General features: G+C 42.1%; 1 protein-coding gene across 5 annotated transcripts in view; it reads left to right on the forward strand.

Annotated features, from left to right (window-relative positions):
- MYO3B (myosin IIIB) overlaps nt 1–20,547 on the forward strand; it is a 494,519-nt gene that overhangs the window by 231,098 nt on the left and 242,874 nt on the right. For all 5 annotated transcript variants that reach the window (XR_002725179.2, XR_002725177.2, XR_002725178.2 and 2 more), the window contains exons 17-22: nt 1,146–1,272; nt 2,387–2,597; nt 3,712–3,859; nt 5,114–5,267; nt 6,755–6,843; nt 8,853–8,982. Coding sequence is in view for 2 of the 5 variants with exons in the window: in XM_023185963.2 (XP_023041731.1) it covers nt 1,146–1,272; nt 2,387–2,597; nt 3,712–3,859; nt 5,114–5,267; nt 6,755–6,843; nt 8,853–8,982 (859 nt within the window). In the remaining 3 variants the exon portion in view is untranslated. The remainder of the gene's footprint in view (nt 1–1,145; nt 1,273–2,386; nt 2,598–3,711; nt 3,860–5,113; nt 5,268–6,754; nt 6,844–8,852; nt 8,983–20,547) is intronic.

Genomic DNA, 20,547 nt, shown 5'->3' on the forward strand with positions numbered 1-20,547 from the left:
AGGAGGCTGAGGCAGGAGAATCACTTGAACCTGGGAGACAGAGATTGCAGTGAGCCGAGGTAGTGCCATTGCACTCCAGTCTGGGCAACAAGAGCGAAACTCCGTCTCAAAAAAAAACAAAAAACAAAAAACAAACAAACAAAAGTCAATTGTTGGCCGGGCACAGTGGCTCACGCCTGGAATCCCAGCACTTTGGGAGGCTGAGGTGGGTGGATCACCTGAGGTCAGGAGTTCAAGACCAGCCTGGCCAACATGGCAAAACTCCGTCTCTACTAAAAAATACCAAAAAGAGCTGGGTGTGGTGGTGCGTGTCTATAATCCCAGCTACTTGGGAGGCTGAGGCAGGAGAATCGCTTGAACCTGGGAGGCAGGAGTTGCAGTGAGCTGAGATTGCGCCACCACACTCCAGCCTGGGTGACAGAGCAAAACTCTATCTCAAAAAAAGGTTAATTATATATATTTCTTGTTATATAAAAATATAATTTCATATACAATTATCACAGATAATTTCTAGTGACTCTTTCAAAATATTTCCTGACTTCATAACTATATAGTCCATCATTTAACTTTAAAATATTCTAGGCACCATGAATGAATGTCTTCCCAACTACTTCATAAAAGCGATATTCCAAAGAGGTTAAGGAAACAGCTCCTCTCTTGCTTTGAACAAAAGATCATACCTGAATTTGGGAGCTGGTATTAGTTAGGGTAAAAGGCTAAAAGTGGCTTAAAGAACAAAGAAGATTAGTTATCTCTTATAACTGTTTCCAGATAAGAGGTTCAGGTTGCAGAGCAGCTCCCTTTGTGCAATTGTTGGTCTAAGGCATCCTCATCAGTGGCATGGTTAAGGCTGGGTTGCTGGGAGTTCCAGCCAGCAATAATGAGAAGGAAAGTATAGAGGAGGTATGCTCATGCCTATAAGGCCTGGGCTCAGAAGTGACTCACATCATTCTGCTTGCTTCATTGTTAAAATGTGGTTATATGATGACCTCTAACTGCAAAGGAGTTTGGGAAATTGGCTGTGTGTCCAGGAAAAGAGGGAGAATGGACTTTGGTAAACAACTAGTAGTTTCCACTACAGGTCTAGTGGTTCATTAGTTTGATTGGCAATGACCTTCATATATGGTTCTTGATGTCCTTTTCAGGAGGTACACTCAGTGTACAGAATTTTGGCTGGGATTTTGAATATTGGGAACATTGAGTTTGCAGCTATTTCCTCTCAACATCAGACTGATAAAAGTGAGGTGCCCAATGCTGAAGCTTTGCAAAATGGTAATTACTTGATATTTGTGGGCTGTGTTGTTGCCAAAGCACATGCTTCTTTAGGCTCTGTAAAATATAATGCAGCATTTGCTAGTCCTTTTTTTTTTTTTTTTTTTTTTTTTTTTTTTTTTGAGACGGAGTCTCGCTCTCTCACCCAGGCTGGAGTGCAGTGGCACGATCTCTGCTCACTGCAACCTCTGTCTCCTGGGTTCAAGCATTTCTTTGCCTCAGCCTCCAGAGCAGCTGGGATTACAGGCACCTGCCACCATGCCTGGCTAATTTTTGTAGTTTTAGTAGAGACGGGGTTTCACCATCTTGGCCAGGCTGGTCTTGAACTCCTGACCTCATGATCCACCCGCCCCCCCTCCCCCCCGCATCGGCCTCCCAAAGTGTTGGGATTCACCCAGCCTGCTGGTCCTTCTAATGGCTCTGGATGTTTTCATGAACTAGTATTTCCCCAAGGATGTCCTGTGGAACACCAGTGTTCCTTCCATAAGCTGCAAGAGTTCTGTAGAAAAGAATTCTATGGCAGGTAATTTTGGGTATTGGTTTTTAACCTTAGTTGTTTTTGAAAAAATCATCTACAAACTGAAAAAAATACAGGAGGTTGGGCCCATTCTGAATCCACTATGTCAGCATATACAGGAGAAGAAAGCAGGCACCTGTTTATTTTTGAAGTTCCACAGGTAATTATGGTGGCACAAAGAGTGAGAATCCTCAATTATGAAAAACAAACAAACTGATTTAAATAAAGTAAAAACCTTTTTTTGTGTTAAACTGTAGGACATTTTAGGGCCTTTAATATAAGAGTATATTTTGTGACTGTCTAAGGGTAAAATACAGTCTGCAGCTATTTCTCCAATTTATTTGGCAAAAGACCACCTCCTCTTCCTTTTTTTTTTTTTCATCAAGCATCTATGAAGTAAGAGCTTTCAGAACAGTTTGGGAGATACTGTGTCAGTCTGGAAACTTCTTGGGGTTAGGGACCTAGCCTGTTTATCTTTGAGTGAAAAGTACCAAAATGGAGTCTGGCACATAGTAGATTAGATGTTGAATAAATGCTGACAGACTGAATGAACGAAGGTCTGGCTACATTCTGTGTTATTCTTACTCTTTGTTTCAGCTGCCTCTGTTCTGTGCATCAGCCCCGAAGAGCTCCAGGAGGCCCTCACCTCCCACTGTGTGGTCACCCGGGGCGAGACCATCATCCGTGCCAATACCGTAGACAGGGCTGCGGACGTTCGAGACGCCATGTCCAAAGCCCTGTATGGGAGGCTCTTCAGCTGGATTGTGAATCGCATTAATACACTCCTGCAGCCAGACAAAAACATATGGCAAGTTCCTCGGAGAGCAGAGGGCTCAGGAGAGCTACCATTGACCCCGCCGTCCCTTAGAGTTTGCAAAAGGAAGCATTCGGTCCTCTCTGGGATTTTCTTTCTTTTTTTTGTGGAGTCAGAGTATCACTCTGTCGCGCAGGCCGGAGTGCAGTGGCACGATCTCCGCTCACTGCAACCTCCACCTCAGGGGTTCAAGCGATTCAACTGCCTCCGCCTCTTGAGTAGCTGGGATTACCGGCGCGTGCTACCACGCCCAGCTAATTTAGGCCTTCTCTTTTAGAAGACACAGTGAGATCCAGGAGAGTTGAAGCGTTTTTACCCGGGAGGCAAATGACTGAAGGAGCCACTAAGGTGTAGTATTTGAGAGAACAGTCTTGGCTGGGAGCTGGACAAACTGGGTTCGCACCCAGACTCTACAACTTAACCCATTTATGCCTGAGGTGGCAATTTTTTGAATTTTTTCAATCAGACCTTGGCGATGACCTTGAGCAGTAGGATGTGAATAACTCCCATATGCGTTCCAATAATGGTTTTAATCAGCTTCACATTCTAAGTCAGTTTTCTCACCTGTAAAATGAGGATAATAATATCCTTTTCATAATGTTGTTTTTAGAATCAAAGAGACATTTTATGAAAAATTTTAAAGCACACTATCTTACATTATTATTCCTATTTCTTCGACTACTTTTCCTTGCTCTTTCCTTAAACATAGTGGTTTTCCATATTGTGGAGGAATTCACCACATCCAATTCTGAAGACCACTCTTCCAGTTACCTTGGTGGGTAGATAGGTGGGAGAATAAATAAGCAACAGCTTCAACCCCTTCAAACAAAAGGACTTTTAAACGTCTATTTTATATATGGAGTTCCTGAGTAAGATGCTAAAGGATTCTACCGCTTGAAAAAAAGAAGTTGGAAATACTGTTGAAAGTCCGAAAGAACAAATAGTTTAAGACACAAACTGCTTCTTTTCTTAGGGGTGGCAGGATGCTGCTTTCCATGAGTGGCTGAATTGGGTACTTGAGTTGATAAACGCTTGGGCACATATATTCTCATCATCTTGAGGTGGGTGTTTCCTCCTCTAAATAGTTTTGTTCTTCTCTCTCACGCAGTAGTGCAGAAGATGGGATGAATGTGGGGATCTTGGATATCTTTGGATTCGAGAATTTTCAGAGAAATTCATTTGAGCAGCTCTGCATAAACATCGCCAATGAGCAAATCCAGTACTATTTCAATCAGCACGTTTTTGCTCTTGAGCAGGTAATAGTGAACTCTGAGGTAGCTAAACTTGATGGGGAAAAGGTGTCTCTAAGCTGCCCACAATTTGTAGCAGAAACCCTGTAGACTAACAGGCAAAAGACCCTAGAGAGAAAACAGGGTAAGGCAGTCCTGGCTAAATAGTCTAAATTTATATGAAAAAGGTCTTGATTTCTGTGGAAAGGTACATTTCCTCACTTGAGTGGAGCTGGTGACAAGTCACTCATTTAAATCTTGCGTCAAAACTCTTTTGTGCATATTGCTCAAAATGCTGTATCTCTTCGACTTTAATGAACTAAAAATATTTATGATTGTGTTCAAAATGACACAGATGACCTGGAATTCGGGACATAGGTTCTTAACTGCTACACTACCCCTCCCTATCCCCTATCTGCTATGTACCAGATCCCTCAGTAACTGGAGAGGTATCTCCAGAGAGGAGTAAGATGTGTTCTTGGTTTTCTAGAAATGGAAATTGTCCCTCTGTGAGTTTAATAATAAATTGTCAAGACAGAGTGAGAAACGAGTGGACCCAAGGGATGGGGCTCTTCCTGTGGCAGCAGCCTACATAGCAGTCTGTTCAACCCCAACCTTTACTTAAACCCTAAGACTCTCTTCTGTATGAAGTAGTTGCAATAATGAAACATTCTGGCTAAGCCTCTTGGATGCAGGGATAATTGTTTTAATGCAGGCATGAGGACACACAAACTAAACTGTGATTAGATAGACACAAAGACATTTAGTGAAAATACCAGCATTGCTTTTATCTCTGAAGCTGGATAAATCTGTATAGCACTCCTCTCCCATCCACTCTTGTTTCAGTCCAGGTTCCTTCCACTTATTTCCCTGGTAATCTGGAGTTTTTCTAGTTTTCTAACCCTAGATGATTCCTTTATAGAATTCCTTGCAGAAGAGAATTCTGTTTTCTTGGTTTAAACCACATTTCTCACCAAAATAATTTTTTTTTCAGCTTTACTTCCTTGTACATTAGTTTCTAAATGATAAGTTACCAAGTCCACGTTTGAGAGAGAGCTTTTACTGGGTTTAGCAGCCTGCCAGAGGCCACTTGTAAGTCAGATTTAAATGCACAGCTTTAATGGTGTTATATGCAGAAGATTCCTTTATTATACACGTAAAACATATCCTGCTTTCCACATGCATTCAATGTTGCTAGACGCAGAAAGTCCATGTCAAAGTATCCTGGTGGTACCAAGGCTGGTTTTGGGCTGGAGAGAATCACAATCCATTTCCCTCCAGATGGAATATCAGAATGAAGGCATTGATGCTATACCTGTGGAATATGAGGACAACCGCCCTCTCTTGGACATGTTCCTCCAGAAACCCCTGGGACTACTTGCACTTTTGGATGAGGAAAGTCGGTTTCCCCAAGCAACTGACCAGACCCTGGTTGGTAGGTACCTTCTGAGAAAAAGGCATGTACATTTAGAACAAAACTTGGTTCGTATCATCAATTGAGTGTACTTTAATGAATTTACCTTACATATTTTGTCTATGTGGCGAGTTGTAAGAATATAGGCCTTCTTCTTTTTTTTTTTTTTTTTTTTTGAGACGGAGTCTGGCTCTGTTGCCCAGGCTGGAGTGCAGTGGCCGGATCTCAGCTCACTGCAAGCTCCGCCTCCCGGGTTTACGCCATTCTCCTGCCTCAGCCTCCTGAGTAGCTGGGACTACAGGCGCCCGCCACCTCGCCCGGCTAGTTTTTTTGTATTTTTAGTAGAGACGGGGTTTCACCGTGTTAGCCAGGATGGTCTCGATCTCCTGACCTCGTGATCCGCCCGTCTCGGCCTCCCAAAGTGCTGGGATTACAGGCTTGAGCCACTGCGCCCAGCCTAGGCCTTCTTTTTAATTGAATTGAAATGTAGTCGTAGAATTTGAATCTTAAAGCAAACCCATCACTATTCCTAACCCTTCCCACTTTCCTATTCCTGCCAGCATGATTAGCATTACCCCGTGTTGATTTCATTTTTACGCCTTCCTCTCTTCTTTCCTATAGCCAATGTTTGCTTCCCATCCTTTGTGTGTCCCCCTCTCATGTCTTCCCCTGGACTCCCATCCACCTCTAATCTGATTTCGTGTAGAAGCCCTTTCCAGTCTCCTGGCTTCCAGGCTCCTACCTTCCCCATCTACCCTGGACACCGCAGCTAGTTTAGTCTTTCTAAAGCCACCTTCTCATTAGGTTGCTGTTATCTTCGGGATGAATACAGGGCACCTCCTTCTGACGTCAAAGGCCCTCTATTCTGTACCCTATTCCTCTTGAATCTTCAGTGTTTTTCACAACCTTTGTTCCTCACTTAGACTGTGAGGTGCTTGGGGCAATGAAGCCTCAGTCTTTATGTGCTTTTAGTGCTTAACAGTTTCTCACGCCTAGTAGGCTTTCAACTACAATAGCAAACATTGTGTGTTAAAGGAGGAATAAAAAGTTTCAAGCCTTTTCCCCAGAGGGAAAATTGATTTGTGGCAGAGATTCACTTTTATGAGTTGAAATTGTAACCCTCAGTGGCTTTCTTTTATATATAACATTGTCACAAGTTGCCCAGATGAGTTTAAACCAGGGTCATCTGCCTTCCGTGGGATATCTTTATGGTTCTAAAACTAACCGGCAGGGCCTCTGGCGTCATCAGTGTCCATGCTAGGAGTTCTTAGAAACAGCAGGAGAACATATGACCTTAAAGCACAGGCTGACACTAAAGGCAACGCTACACAGCGAAGCAAGGATATGATAAATGTCCATCATATCGGTGATCTTTCTCCACCCTTGTTAATATTAAGGCCTTATTCTGAAAGTCCTTATTCTGAGTCACTTATGACTCAAGGAACAAGTTTTTGTTTGAAAGAGGGAATAATTCACATTGTAACTCTCCAACATAAAAATCCATACAGATAAATTTGAAGATAATCTACGGTGCAAATACTTCTGGAGGCCCAAAGGAGTGGAGCTGTGCTTTGGCATTCAGCATTATGCTGGAAAGGTGAGGTCAGTGTGTGACAGTTATTAGACCTGAATTTGACAAAGGGTAAGTGTCTGTATTACCCTGTCTGTGCTGCTCATGAAATTGCTTACAGATTTCTTTCCCCTTTTACTTCTTCCTGAATACCTAATCATAATTCTTAAAGTTTCTCAGTGGTGCCACTCACAGAAAGTTGCCCCTGGCATAGAAGCAGTTTCTTACTGGGGTGGCCCACAGAGTTGCCATCTGCTTCTCACCTGAGGTTTGGCCTAGAACTGACAGCTCTCCAGAGAGAAAACACATTACAGCTTTTTGCGGTGTTTAGTGGTAAATGTTCACATTCTAAAGTCATTTGGAGACATGTAGGTAATGGAGGAAGGTTAATATCACAGTGGGACTCAATTTTTAGTACTTTAGTCATATGTCTAAGGGCCCCAAAATGTCCAGATGAGAAGAAAAAATTCCACATTATTATCCAGATGTTAAGCTTTTACAACGTAACGGAAATTTCCACTTTTCATACGTTATGCCTCAGTCTGAATTTCAAGTTTCTGAAGCAGATTAGTGACTGATTCAGGAAATTCCCTATCTTATAACCACAAGCTCCTTGCTTATGTTACTCCCAAAGGAGCCATTTGAATTATGGCTGATTCGTTCCTCTGGGGTCTGATGAGCTGTAGGTCCAGAAAATTGGTAGGAGTTCAATAAAAAGCATTTTTTATTATTTTATTGATTTAAGATGTATTGAAATTGTCTTTCATATTCACATCATGCCGTTGTAACTGATTTTCCTGACTGAATGTTGGGAAATTCTAATACAAGGGAAGGGGATTGTTTTTCTCTCCAAATAGTACTTTATGGTATCTATTTTGGATCCTTGTTAGAAATTGCAATTCCATTTTTGACCTATCTCAGCATATTAATGTCCTCCTCAGAGTCTGAAATACCAGCATCTACCGTGATTCCCCTCCCCATTCCTCTTTTCTGCCTCCCATTCCTGTCCTCTTCTCACCTCTCTCTGTCCTTTTATACCTATGTCCTACCCATCCCTCTTCTTGACTCTTTCTTATTCTTTTCCTTTCTTGATTTTAAGGAAAAAACTTATTTTTTTTCCTGGTCTCTGTGTCCTTTGCTGCATCCATTTGCCATTCAAAGCTTATTTGTAGAGAAGGAATTCTCTGAGGGTGGTCCTTACAATTTATATGAACTGGATCCCCTCTGTTCTGAGAACCAAGAACTACTCAGCATCCTTGAGTGATCACTCAGATCGCATGAGGACCTAGGGAGACAGCGAGAGTACTTAAAGTAGTTGTGAGCATCGAGGCAAACTGCCTGAGTTTTCATACCTACCTATGTAACCTGTGAAATGTGTGACCAGGAGCACATTACTCAGCCTCTTCCTAAGTCTCTGCCTGTCTACCAGTAAAATGGAGATAATAACAGTGTTTAACTCATAGGGTGGATGCTTTGCACATGGTATCTAATATATTTTAATAATTATTCTCATGTGATTTATCTTCAAAAACCAATTAGACAGGCCAGTGCGGTGGCTCACACCTGTAATCCTAGCACTTTAGGAGGCCGAGGCAGGTAAATCATGAGGTCAGGAGGTCAAGACCATCCTGGCTAACACAGTGAAACCTCATCTCTGCTAAAAATACAAAAAATTAGCTGGGCATGGTGGCACGTACCTGTGGTTCCAGCTACTCAGGAGGCTGAGGCAGGAGAATTGCTTGAACCTGGGAGGCGGAGGTTGAAGTAAGCCGAGATCATGCCACTGCACTCCAGCCTGGACGACAGAGCAAGACTCCATCTCAAAAAAAAAAAGCAACTAGACAATAAGTTAAGATAAACTGGCCTGTCAAAAATCCTAATTTTTCCCTTTATCTGGTGCTGTGCATATAAAAGCGTGGCTATGTCAAGATTAGTTCTATATAGAGGTCAATTAATGACTGGCTAGACAATTTGCCAGAGTCACCAATGATGGACAGTTGACTTGGCTAATTTGCCATTTGCTATTCATGTTACAGGTATTATATGATGCTTCTGGGGTTCTTGAGAAGAATAGAGACACTCTCCCTGCTGATGTGGTTGTGGTCCTGAGAACGTCAGAAAACAAGCTTCTTCAGCAGCTCTTCTCAATCCCTCTGACCAAAACAGGTACCTGGGAACCTCTGATAGCCCTGCTCCTAAAGCTTTTGCAAGACCAGGTGGAATTTTTCAGTTAGTGTCTGAATACTGCCAGGGCTGCACCACTAACATTGAACTTCTTTAAGCAGAAGTAAGGGTCTAAATTCAAGAAAAGGAAAGTGATTGTTTCTTTTGTAATTTAATTATCCAGCATCAGTGTGTACACAGACATGTGTGCATGCACACATAAACATACATACACTATCCATAACATGAACTCTTAGACTTTCTCGTCCTTCTTTTCATTCTTCCCTTTATAAAGCCATACGAGCCGGGCGCGGTGGCTCAAGCCTGTAATCCCAGCACTTTGGGAGGCCGAGACGGGCGGATCACGAGGTCAGGAGATCGAGACCATCCTGGCTAACACGGTGAAACCCCGTCTCTACTAAAAATACAAAAACCTAGCCGGGCGAGGTGGTGGGCGCCTGTAGTCCCAGCTACTCGGGAGGCTGAGGCAGGAGAATGGCGTAAAACCCGGGAGGCAGAGCTTGCAGTGAGCTAAGGTCTGGCCACTGCACTCCAGCCTGGGCGACAGAGCAAGACTCTGTCTCAAAAAAAATAAATAAATAAATAAAAAATAAAGCCATACGATATCATTAATTCATGCTAAGCACTCTATGGTAGTCTCAGTTTACCAAGACTTACCAGGAAGATTATTTCTATTTGTGTGTGATTCCAAGTGAAAGGAGCGTGCTGAATCAGAGGTCAGGGGATCCTCAAAGATCACCTTGGTCCAATTTCTACCCAGTTATGACCCCACCCCACCTCTCCTAACCAACTTGGAACAGGTCCGTCACTGGCCTATGTATGTGGCCTTCGCCTACTTATAGTTACTTTCTCTTTAGCTGCTGTCAGTCCTCATGCCAAAAGAGCAGGAAACTAGGGCTAAATAACAGAACTTCCAGGTCTTAACTGTTTTTCCAAATGGATTCTAATTGAGTCAACCTTTTAGAATGTACCTGGGATTCTGCTGCTTTTAGCTGGGTGGCCAACTCAGCCTTCTCACAGCTCTACTCTCAAGGGCTTTGTGTTTTTTAGGCTAGGTCTGGAAATAGCAGTAGTCATGCTTTTAAGAAAAAAAGGAAGAGAAACCTCTTTATCACTGTTCATTGTTCACTATTTCCTCTTCTTTTCTTCCCACATCCCTCTTAACTGGTTGCCAGATCTGATTTTTAGCAACTTGCAGAGGAATGAAAAGCCTGGCTAAGAAAAAAAAAAAAAAAAAAAAAAAAAAAAGCCACAGTCTACAGCCTTGGCTTCATCTTAACTTGGAAGGAAAGTTGAAATCCGGCTGTTTCTTCAGACATGCTCCTGTAAACAGAACTAGTAGCAGTGCCCATCAGTAGCCTGCCCTCCAGCTTCCATTCCATGCCTTCCTTGGGGCAGCCAGGATTTAATTCAGTATGGACTCCCGGGAGCTCGGGGCAGGTGTGGAAAGGGCTGGCTGGTGTTTCCTTACCAGAGACCCAGGGATGTAGATTCCTCATCAGGCGACTTCAGCACAGAGGTGAAGAGACAACCGTTATTGATAGGGGACATGCTCTCTGGGAGAAAAATCTATCCAAATAACTCTTCAGCTGGCATTTACATCCTCCCACAAATATTAATAACGGCTTGTCAAATCTGTTCACAACTTTGGAATTTCCGATTTTTCAACCTTTGGCAAAATAAAAACCATTTAACAGTCTGGACCACTAGGTGGCGCTATGCAGAAAGTAAGGCCCTGCAGCCAGTCTCTGTTCTCCCTTGATTCACCCAACTGTGGGAGGAACACGAACAAAGAGAGAACCTCCGCTGCTGCTGCTTTTTCACTCCCTCCGGAAGAGCTTTCCTCTTGTCTTGTAACTGTTAATGAATCTTGTTTTGAAACTACACTCCACACCAGTTGATAGAAACGAAAGTGAAGAATAAGACTAGAAACAAACGTGATGTCCCAATAGGCTTCCTAGTAATCCTGAGCTATATATATGCATAGTAATTTCCTTTGAGATCCTAAGCTTGAGTATAGCTTAGGATTCTCCACATTTTGAGTATAAGTAAGAAGCCACAAACATCAACACTTATAAGCAGGATTCTGTTGTCTTTTTCTGGAATTATTTATGTAGGAATGAATTCAATCAACAAACATTTATAGAACAGCTTCTAGTAATAAGGTACTTTTTAGGCAGTGAGGGAAATACAGCAGTAAAGGTAATATGGCTTTGCCATACACCAACTAGAATTTTGTTTTACCTTCATTTTCTATATAGAATTTTCTGTACAAAATTGGGCCCTAATTTATCTCTTTATGACAATAGTTGCCCTCAGACCTCAATTCTAACATGATTGTGCATCCTGTGTTGAATGTCACAATATTACTTTTCTAAATTTTAAAACACTCATAATCTATAATTTTGGGGGCTATTATGTTACAGCCTTTGAAGATGGGAAACCTCACAGGACAGAAATAAGTTATGCTGTTCATTGCCAATGCTTGTTTCAGGCATGTCCCTCTCGTGAGGGGGAAGGTGCCTACATACCTTGACATTCCCACTAGAAGCAAGATCCCACACCATCCTGGCACTTTGGAAGAGAATATACTAATATTTTCAATGCATTAGAAACCATTTTCTTGTCATTTTTATTTTTCCTTGCTTTAATTGTTTTATTGAAATTAAATGGAGCACTAGTTCAGTAAGCATAGATATTATGGGCAATTACTTCACAAACCCCTTGTGAGGAATGAACTATAGGGAGGAAGGAAAAAGATGAAAGTTGAGGCCAGACACGGTGGCTCATGCCTGTAATCCCAGCACTTTGGGAGGCTGAGGCAGGTGGATCACAAGGTCAGGAGTTTGAGACCAGCCTGGCCAACATAGTGAAACCCCATCTCTACTAACAGTACAAAAAATTAGCTGGGTGTGGTGGCGGGCACCTGTAATCCCAGCTACTAGGGAGGCTGAGGCAGGAGAATCGCTTGAACCTGGGAGGCAGAGGTTGCGGTGAGCTGAGATCACGCTGTTGCACTCCAGCCTGGGCAACGGTATAAGACTCCATCTCAAAAAAAAAAAAAAAAAAAAAAAAAGATCAAAGTTGGGAAGCCTTGGAGGCAATTAGCCCAAAATGTAAAAGGAGGTCCAGTGCTGGACTCCTCAAGTTTGAAAGAGGAAAGGACGTTTGTTAGGAAGACTCCTAAGAGATGTTGGCAGTGGTCTGACTCCTGATCTTAGTGGTGGTTACATTATATTTATTGTGTGGATGCTTGCATTATATTTATTATGTGTACATTTATGTTTTGCATACTTTGTGTGCATTCTGTGTCACAGTAATGTTGGCTTTTTTTCCCCAAAAGATAGAGAAGACTCCTTAAAATGCAAAGAAAAAAAAAAGCTTGATGTAGTAGCACATGGTTAGAGTCCCAGCTACTCAGGAGGCTGAGGCAGGAGGATCACTTGAGCCCAGGAGTGCAAGGCCAGTCTGGGCAACGCAGCGACACCCCCATCTCTGAAAAAAAAATTAAAGTTAAAATTGTTTAAATGCAAAGAAAAACTTTAATTTCTTTATCAAAGGATTCCTGACACTTAAGTTGAGGTTTTCTGGTAGCTAGATTGCCACTGTCCTTTGCTTTCAAAAGAACCCCAGGATCACTTTCCTATTCCTTCAAGTTGCCTCCTCTCTGGGCTGCTGGGCAGATAACAGTCCTTCATTAGTATATATCAAAAACAGTATAGTCATGCATAGCTTAATGATGGGGACGCATTCTGAGAAATGCATTGTTAGTTGATTTCATCGTTATACAATCATAGAGTTCTTACACAAACCTAAATGATATAGCCTATGATACACCTAGGCTATATGTTGTAGTCTACTGTTTTGGGGCTGTAAACCTGTACAGTATGTTATGTACTGAATGTTGTAGTTAATTGGAAGGCAATGCCAAGTATTTGTGTATCTAAACATATCTAAACATAGAAAAAGTACAGTACAACTATGGTATAATAATGTTGTGGGACCACCAGTTTATATGCAGTCTATTGTTGACCAAAATGTACATGGCACATGACACTACTGGGGCTTGATTTAATTTCTTATCAAGGTTGAGAGGATCAACTATGTGTTTATATGTGCAATCATAATATAAAATCATAGATAGTAATCCAGTTGGCATTTTCTTGTTTCCAGCTCCCATTTTCCAGAGTGCTGAAGAGATTATAAAACCACGAGGAGTAGAATAATGAGGCCCAAGGTCACCAGGAGACAGGGCTTCTCCCAGGTTTCTGTAGCCCCCTTCTGCTGACACCCAGTTGCATCTGGTTGTGGAGGTGCCTGTGCCTGAGAGGCACATTCTCACTGCAAGGTTCTCAGTGACTTTCTGGTAAAGGGAGGCAGCCACAGTCAATATGAATTCTCTCTGTTCTCTTCTCATGCTTCTGCAACCAGCCTTCTGGCTGCAGATGGGCCACTTCAGACATGAGGAAATGTTCTTTGTAATACTTCCTATTGATAGGAAATCCTCTGAAGATTTTAGGTGTGAAAATTTGAAGTAGCAGCAACACTGCTTTCTAACCCTTCAGCTGGGACTTTTCAAACTGAATAATCTAAATAGAAAAGCATTAAAAGGAAGGATGTTATAACAGGGTTTCAAGGCATATTTTCCTGTTTGGGGAACGTTCCACTTGCTACTAGTAAACTGAGAGAAAAGCTTAAAAGGCTCAGGGGAAGAAAGAAAGAGGATTTCAAAAAGAACTTGAAAATTCATTTTTGTCTTTGAATCATGAATTCTTACTTCCAAATAGTAGTTTGGGGTGTTAAAGAAGTTGTGAACTTGGGAGAAACTTGGAAAAATAAGAATAGCACCAGAGGGAACATTCTCTGAACCTCAAAGTTTGATTTTTGCTTCAGAACTAGAACTGAGTTTTACACTCATTGCCTTCTTCTGTCTGAAAACTCAGGTCTCTTCCATGGAATTTGATTTGCAGTGAAAATCAACAATAAAGTATCTCTTTCTTGACTTCTATTTGCTCCTCTTTTTCTGGATGGGGAGGGAACAAGATGAGCCCCCACATTGTCATATCTGTAAAGCACTGTAGCACCTTCACTGCTGAAATCCTTGCTGTCAATTTTGTGAGTCCTGATTCTGTAATGCCCAAAATAAATTAAGTAAGCTCTTAAGAGAGGGCCTTTTGGTATCCATCTCTCAGTTTCCATTTTCCACTTATGGCTGTTGCTCTATCCTGGCAGTTTAGCAAAAGGGTCTGGCAGATGAGCTGAATCTAAGTGATGAAATTTCAAGGCCACAGACATGGATAGTGCTGGCTTTTCCTGAAATGGAGGCTCTGATGAGCCAGCTCCATCAGGGAGCCCTGGGGAGTGAGTTCCTCCTTACAAAGAGACCCACTGCTTTCTGTTTAATTTGGGAGTGTATCTCAGTCAATCGATAATTATGTATTTGGAATCTATCTAGATATGGTGCTGTGCATAGGTTATTTCTAGAAGTAACACAACAAAGTCCCAGCTAGAATGGCCAGAGATCAATAGTGCCAAATCCCAAAATGTATAAAAGATGAACAAAAAATCTAAATTCTGAACAGGCATGTAAATCCATAAGTGAAGCAATATAACAACTATATCCATACAAATAAAAATAGAAGGGAAAAATCGGGGAAATGTCATGGGTCAACATGAGGAAAGACTTCTTTTAACTAAGAAAGGCTTATTGGAGTGGTGTTTGTTGTTTGTTTGTTTGTGTTTTTAATAGGAGACTAGAGAAAATTGGACAGTCTGGGAGTAATGAGGCATTCTAAGCCAGGGCCTACAGCCCTGGAAAGGAGAGGGAGGTGGAAGTTAGATGATTAAATGAATAGGACAAGGAGGAAAGAACTCTTTGGGCAGAGGGAGGGTGTGCGGAGGAAGAAATGATGGCAGGCTGCTGAGCAGAGGATGGCTCATGATGCTGATGTGAACTGCTGTGAGTGGTTGGGCTGGGCTCTTGAAGAGCACAGCTTTAGGGCGAGAAAGGAAAACTTGAACAAGGGTGTTAAAGACTGACCAGTGAAATCCAGGGTGCACCAAGGTATTGTGTGTATAGCTGTGTATGAATAGGTGCTCAACTAATACTTTTACATTCTAGATTTAGATTTAGGGTCCAGTTTGAGTAAATTTTTGTATAAAATGTAAGGTTAAGGTGTTTTGGTTTTTTTCTTCATAACTATGTCTAGTTGTTCCAAAACCATTTGTTGAAATAACTATCCTTTCTCCATTGAATTGCTTTTGCACTGTTGTCAAAAATCAATTGGTTATTATTTATGTTGGTCTGTTTCATTGATCGAACTATCTGCCTCTTCACCAGTACCACATTATTGCAGATTTATAATAAGTCTCTTTTTTTTTTCTTTTTTTCTTTTTTTTTTTTTAGATGGAGTTTCACTCTTGTCTCCCAGGCTGGAGCACAATGGCGTGATCTCAGCTCACTGAAACGTCCATCTCCCAGGTTCAAGCGATTCTTCTGCCTCAGCCTCTTGAGTAGCTGGAATTACAGGCCCCCGCCACCATGCCTGACTAATTTTTTGTATTTTTAGTAAAGATGGGATTTCACTGTGTTGGCCAGGCTGGTCTCAAACTCCTGATCTCGTGATCCACCTGCCTCGGCCTCCCAAAGTGCGGGGATTACAGGCATGAGCCACCACACCCAACTATAGTAAGTCTTTTTATTGAGATGGAGTTTCACTCTTGTTGCCCAGGCTGGAGTGCAGTGGCGCAATCTCGGCTCACCGCAACCTCCGCCTCCCAGGTTCAAGCAATTCTCCTGCCTCAGCCTCCCTAGTAGCTGGAATTACAGGCATGCACCACCACACCTGGCTAACTTTTTTGTATTTTTAGTAGAGACAGGGTTTCTCCATGTTGGTCAGGCTGGTCATGAACTCCTGACCTCAGGTGATCTGCCCGCCTCAGCCTCCCAAAGTGCTAGGATTATAGGCTTGAGCCACCATGCCTGGCCCAACTATAGTAAGTCTTAAAATCAGGTAGTATGATTCCTTCAGCTTTATTCTTTTTCAAAATGGTTTTGGCTCTTCTAGCTCCTTTGTCTTTCCATATAAATTTTGAATGCATCTTGTCTGTATCTATAAAAAGTCCTGCTGGGATTTTGCATTGAATTGCATTGAATCTACAGACAAATTTAGGAAGAATTGGCAACCTTGCTGTGTTGAATATTCCATTCCATGAACGTGGTATATCTATTTATTTGGATCTTTTTTGATTTATTTAATCAATATTTTGCTGTTTTCAGCATACAGATCCTGTACATGTTTTGTTAGATGCAAAACAAAGTATTTCAGTTTATAGAACTAGTATAAATGGTTTTTTATTTTGATTTTAGTTATTCATTGCTAATATGTAGAAATACAGATGATTTTTGTGTACTAACTTTGTCACTCACAACCTTGCTAAACTCACTAGTCCTAGAAGTCTTTTTGTTTTTGTTTTTGTAGATTCCTTGGGATTTTCTGTATAGACAATCATGTTGTCTGTGAATGAGAACTCTTTTGTTTCTTCCTTTCCAATCTTAATGCTTTTTATTTCTTTTTCTTGCCTTATTATACTGGCTAGGACTTCCAGTATGATATTGGATAAAAGTGTTGAGAGGAGACATGTTGCTTTGTTCCTGATCCTGAGGAGAAAACTTTCTGTCTTTAACTATTAAGTATGATGTTAGCTGTGGGTTTTATGTAGGTGCCTTTGCACTTACTGTTCCCTATTTTTTTTCCCCTAAGACATACCCATGGCTGATTTCTCTTTATTCAGATCTTTTCTCTAAACCTACCTTTTCTGGCTATCCTATCTAAAATTTCAACCTATTCAACATTTTATATCCACGTTCCTGTTTTATTTTTCTTCTTAGCATTTGTTATCACCTTACATATTATATACATTTTACTTATGTATCGTGTTTATTGTCTGTCTTCCTTCACTATAATGTAAGCTCCAAGAGGGTAGGGAATTTTTATCTCAGTTGTCCATTACTGTGTCCTCAAAGCCTTAAAATACATCTGGCATATAGTAGGCATTCAATATATTTTTGCTCAATAAGTGAATAGATAGATAAGCCAAATCTGTGTATCCACCTGCATTGTTCCTGTTTGCTCTGTCTTCCCTCTATGTATTTTTTTTCACAAAGATACCACATGATCAATGTATCTATCTTCCTTCTGGTGTAAGGGCTTCTGAACCATCCCTGCTCTTCTTACAGATAAGATGCTCCCTACTTGTACGCAGCGTCCCTGCCTCTCTTACCTCCACAAAGATTTTGATCCTGTAGGTATTTATCATTTCTTCTGCATATCTGTTTATTCCTCTTAATGTGGTTGTTCTTATCAACATAGTAGTCTCTTTCATCTTTTCAGTCATTTCTTATGGGTTGAATTGTGTTCCCTCCAAAAAAAGATACATTGGCCAGGTGTGGTGGCTCACGCCTGTAATCCTAGCACTTTGGGAGGCTGAGGCGGGTGGCTTACAAGGTCAGGAGATTGAGACCATCCTGGCTAACACAGTGAAATCCCCTTTCTACTAAAAATACAAAAAAATTAGCCGGGAGTGGTTGCAGCTGCCTGTAGTCCCAGCAACTTGGGAGGCTGAGGCTGGAGAATGGCCGGAACCCAGGAGGCGGAACTTGCAGAGAGCCAAGATCGCATCACTGTACTCCAGTCTGTGTGACAGGGTGAGACTCCATCTAAAAAAAAAAAAAAAGAAAAGATACATTGAAATCCTAAGCCCTAGTACCTCAGAATGTGACCTTATTTGGATTTAGGGTATTTAGAGAGATAGTCAACTTAAAATGATGTCCTTAGGGTGAGCCCCTAATCCAATATGAATGATGTTCTAATAAAAAGGGGAAGTCTGAACACAGACGCACACACAAGGAGAACACCCTGTGAAGTTGAAAGCAGAGTTCATAGTGATGCAGCTACAGCATCGCTCACCTGAACCTGCTAACTGAACTCTGCTTCTCCACTTGCCTCATTTGGCCCAATAGCCATCTTAACAGGTACAAACAAGCCAGATGTAGTGGCTCACGCCTTTAATCCCAGCACTTTGGGAGGCCAAGGCAGGTGGATCACTTGAGGTCAGGAGTTCGAGACCAGCTTGGCCAACATGGTGAAACCCTGTCTCTACTAAAAATACAAAAAAATTAGCCAGGCGTGGTGGTGCATGCCTGCAATCCCAGCTACTCGGGAGGCTGAGGTAGGAGAATTACTTGAACCCAGGAGGTGGAAGTTGCAGCTAGATCATGTCATTCCTCTGTTTAAAGTTTCCACTGGATCCTCATCACACCTAGAATAAAATCCAAACTCCTTTTTTTTTTTTTTTAAACCTACAAAGTCCTATGCGATCTGTCCCTGCCTGTATCTCTGTCCTCACTTCTTTGAAGTCTTTCATTTACTCTGTTTTCATTTTGTTCCTTAAGTATTCCAAGGCTTTTCCTGACTCTGTTCCAGCTGCTCACTCTGCCTGGAACATTCTTTCCCCAGATCTTTTTTTTTTTTTTTTGAGACAGAGTCTCACTCTGTTGCCCAGGCTGGAGAGTGCGGTGGCGTGATCTCGGCTCACTGCAACCTCCGCCTCCCAGGTTCACACCATTCTCTTGCCTCAGCCTCCCAAGTAGCTGGGTCTACAGATGCGTGCCACCACACCTAGCTAATTTTTTTTTTTTTTTGTATTTTTAGTAGAGACAGGGTTTCACTGCATTAGTCAGGATGGTCTTGATCTCCTGACCTCGTGATCTGCCTGCCTTGGCCTCCCAAAGTGCTGGGATTACAGGCTTTCCCCAGATGTTTATGGGTCCATCTCTTCCTTGTGGGACGGAATTTAAGCTCAGATGTCACCTCCAAAGAGAGGTCTTCTCTGTCTACCCAATGGAAAGTAGCCCCTCTCTTCCCCACTCATTCTATCACATCATCTGTTTAACTGTCTCCTTCAAGAGCCAACATATGTCTATCTCTATCCCTGCCCCCACTCCATGCTAGCTGGTAAACAGCTTGAAGATAGAGCCCTTATTGGTCCTGTTTACTACTGTATATCTGTGACCCAGAGCGGCACCCAGTGCATAGAAAGTTTCAATAAATATTTGTTAAATAACTCAGTTAACTACTGCAAGATAGAAACTAAAGTTGAAGTCCAAGTCTGGACTGCCAATCTAAGGCTCTGTGTTAGTATACTAGGGCTACCACGTCAAAGCACCACAAACAACAGAAATGTATTGTCCTCATTCTGGAGGCTACAAGTTCAAGATTCAGGTGAAGGCAGGGTTGGTTCTTTCTGAAGGCTCTGAGGGAGCGTTTGTTCCAGGTCTCTCTCCCAGCTTCCAGTGGTTTTCTGGCAATCTTTGGTGTTCCTTGTTTCTCCACCAACCCTCTGTCTGCCTTCACCTTCACAAGGCGTTCTCCCTCCACATCTGTGTTTAAGTTTCCCCATTTTATAAGGACATCAGTCATAATGGATTAGGGATCCACCCTACTCCATTAAGACCTCATCTAAACTTATTAAATCTGCAAAGGCCCTATATCCAAATAAGGTCACATTCTGAGGTACTTAAGGATTAGACTCCAACATATGAATTTTTCAGGGACACAATTCAGTGTATAACAGGCTCTTTCTGAGTGGGAGGGAATGGGGGACTGGGAGAGTTTAAGGTACTGAGGCATCATCAAGGAGGAGGGAGTGGGGCTGCCAAGCCCTAGGCCTGGGTAAGGTTGGGACCAGATTCCTGAGTTTAAATCGCCCAGTCCTGTGGGTGTGCAGGAGGCTTCCGTGAGGTCAGGTCTTAGTTTGACCTTCATGTCATTGCCAGCATATTGTCCCTAGTGAGCTGGGATTGCTGTCATTTGGGCCGAAAGAGCTAGGGAGCCCTGGTTTCCATGGCTGAGGGGGCCTGTGTGTCTGGCTTGCAGGGCAGAGGAGGGCCCATGCACCCCATACTTCCCTTGCCCTCCTGTGTTATTTTTGAATCTGACAATAAAGCATCGTCGGGTTGTCTTTTAAAATAACTAAGCATGCCATTAAAATGCATCTTTTTATTAGTAGAGGCATTATTGTATTAATATCAGCACTACTAAATCTTCTCTTTGCAAAACTGGAATTTTAAGCTGGAATCTGGAGGGGTGTGATTTCCCTGGAAAAGAGTTTCTAGACCTCTTTATTTGGGAAAAGTGCATCGCTAGATCTTCATAAAAACTCTAGCACCTAACTGAAAAATACAGGAGCTCTTAACAACAGCCAATGTTTACAACAGGGTGGAGTGTGGTGCTCGGTCCAGACCTGTTTTCCTGGAAATAAGGCCCATGATGAGATCAGAAGTCCCTGCACCTCATATTCTAAGTTCAGGAAAGGTCTCAGAGTTGTTACCTCCATCCCCTGGCCCTGGACCCCTGGGGGCAAAGGGAGAGGATGCTTTTCCTCCCCCAAACTGGGGGAAGGAGGCAGTTCTCAAAAGAATCACTAGTGAAATTTGGAGGCAATAACTTTAAAAAAAAAAAAAAAAAAAAAAAAAAAAAAAAAAAA

Source organism: Piliocolobus tephrosceles, chromosome 11, assembly GCF_002776525.5.
Source record: "Piliocolobus tephrosceles isolate RC106 chromosome 11, ASM277652v3, whole genome shotgun sequence".
Taxonomy (NCBI): domain Eukaryota; kingdom Metazoa; phylum Chordata; class Mammalia; order Primates; family Cercopithecidae; genus Piliocolobus; species Piliocolobus tephrosceles.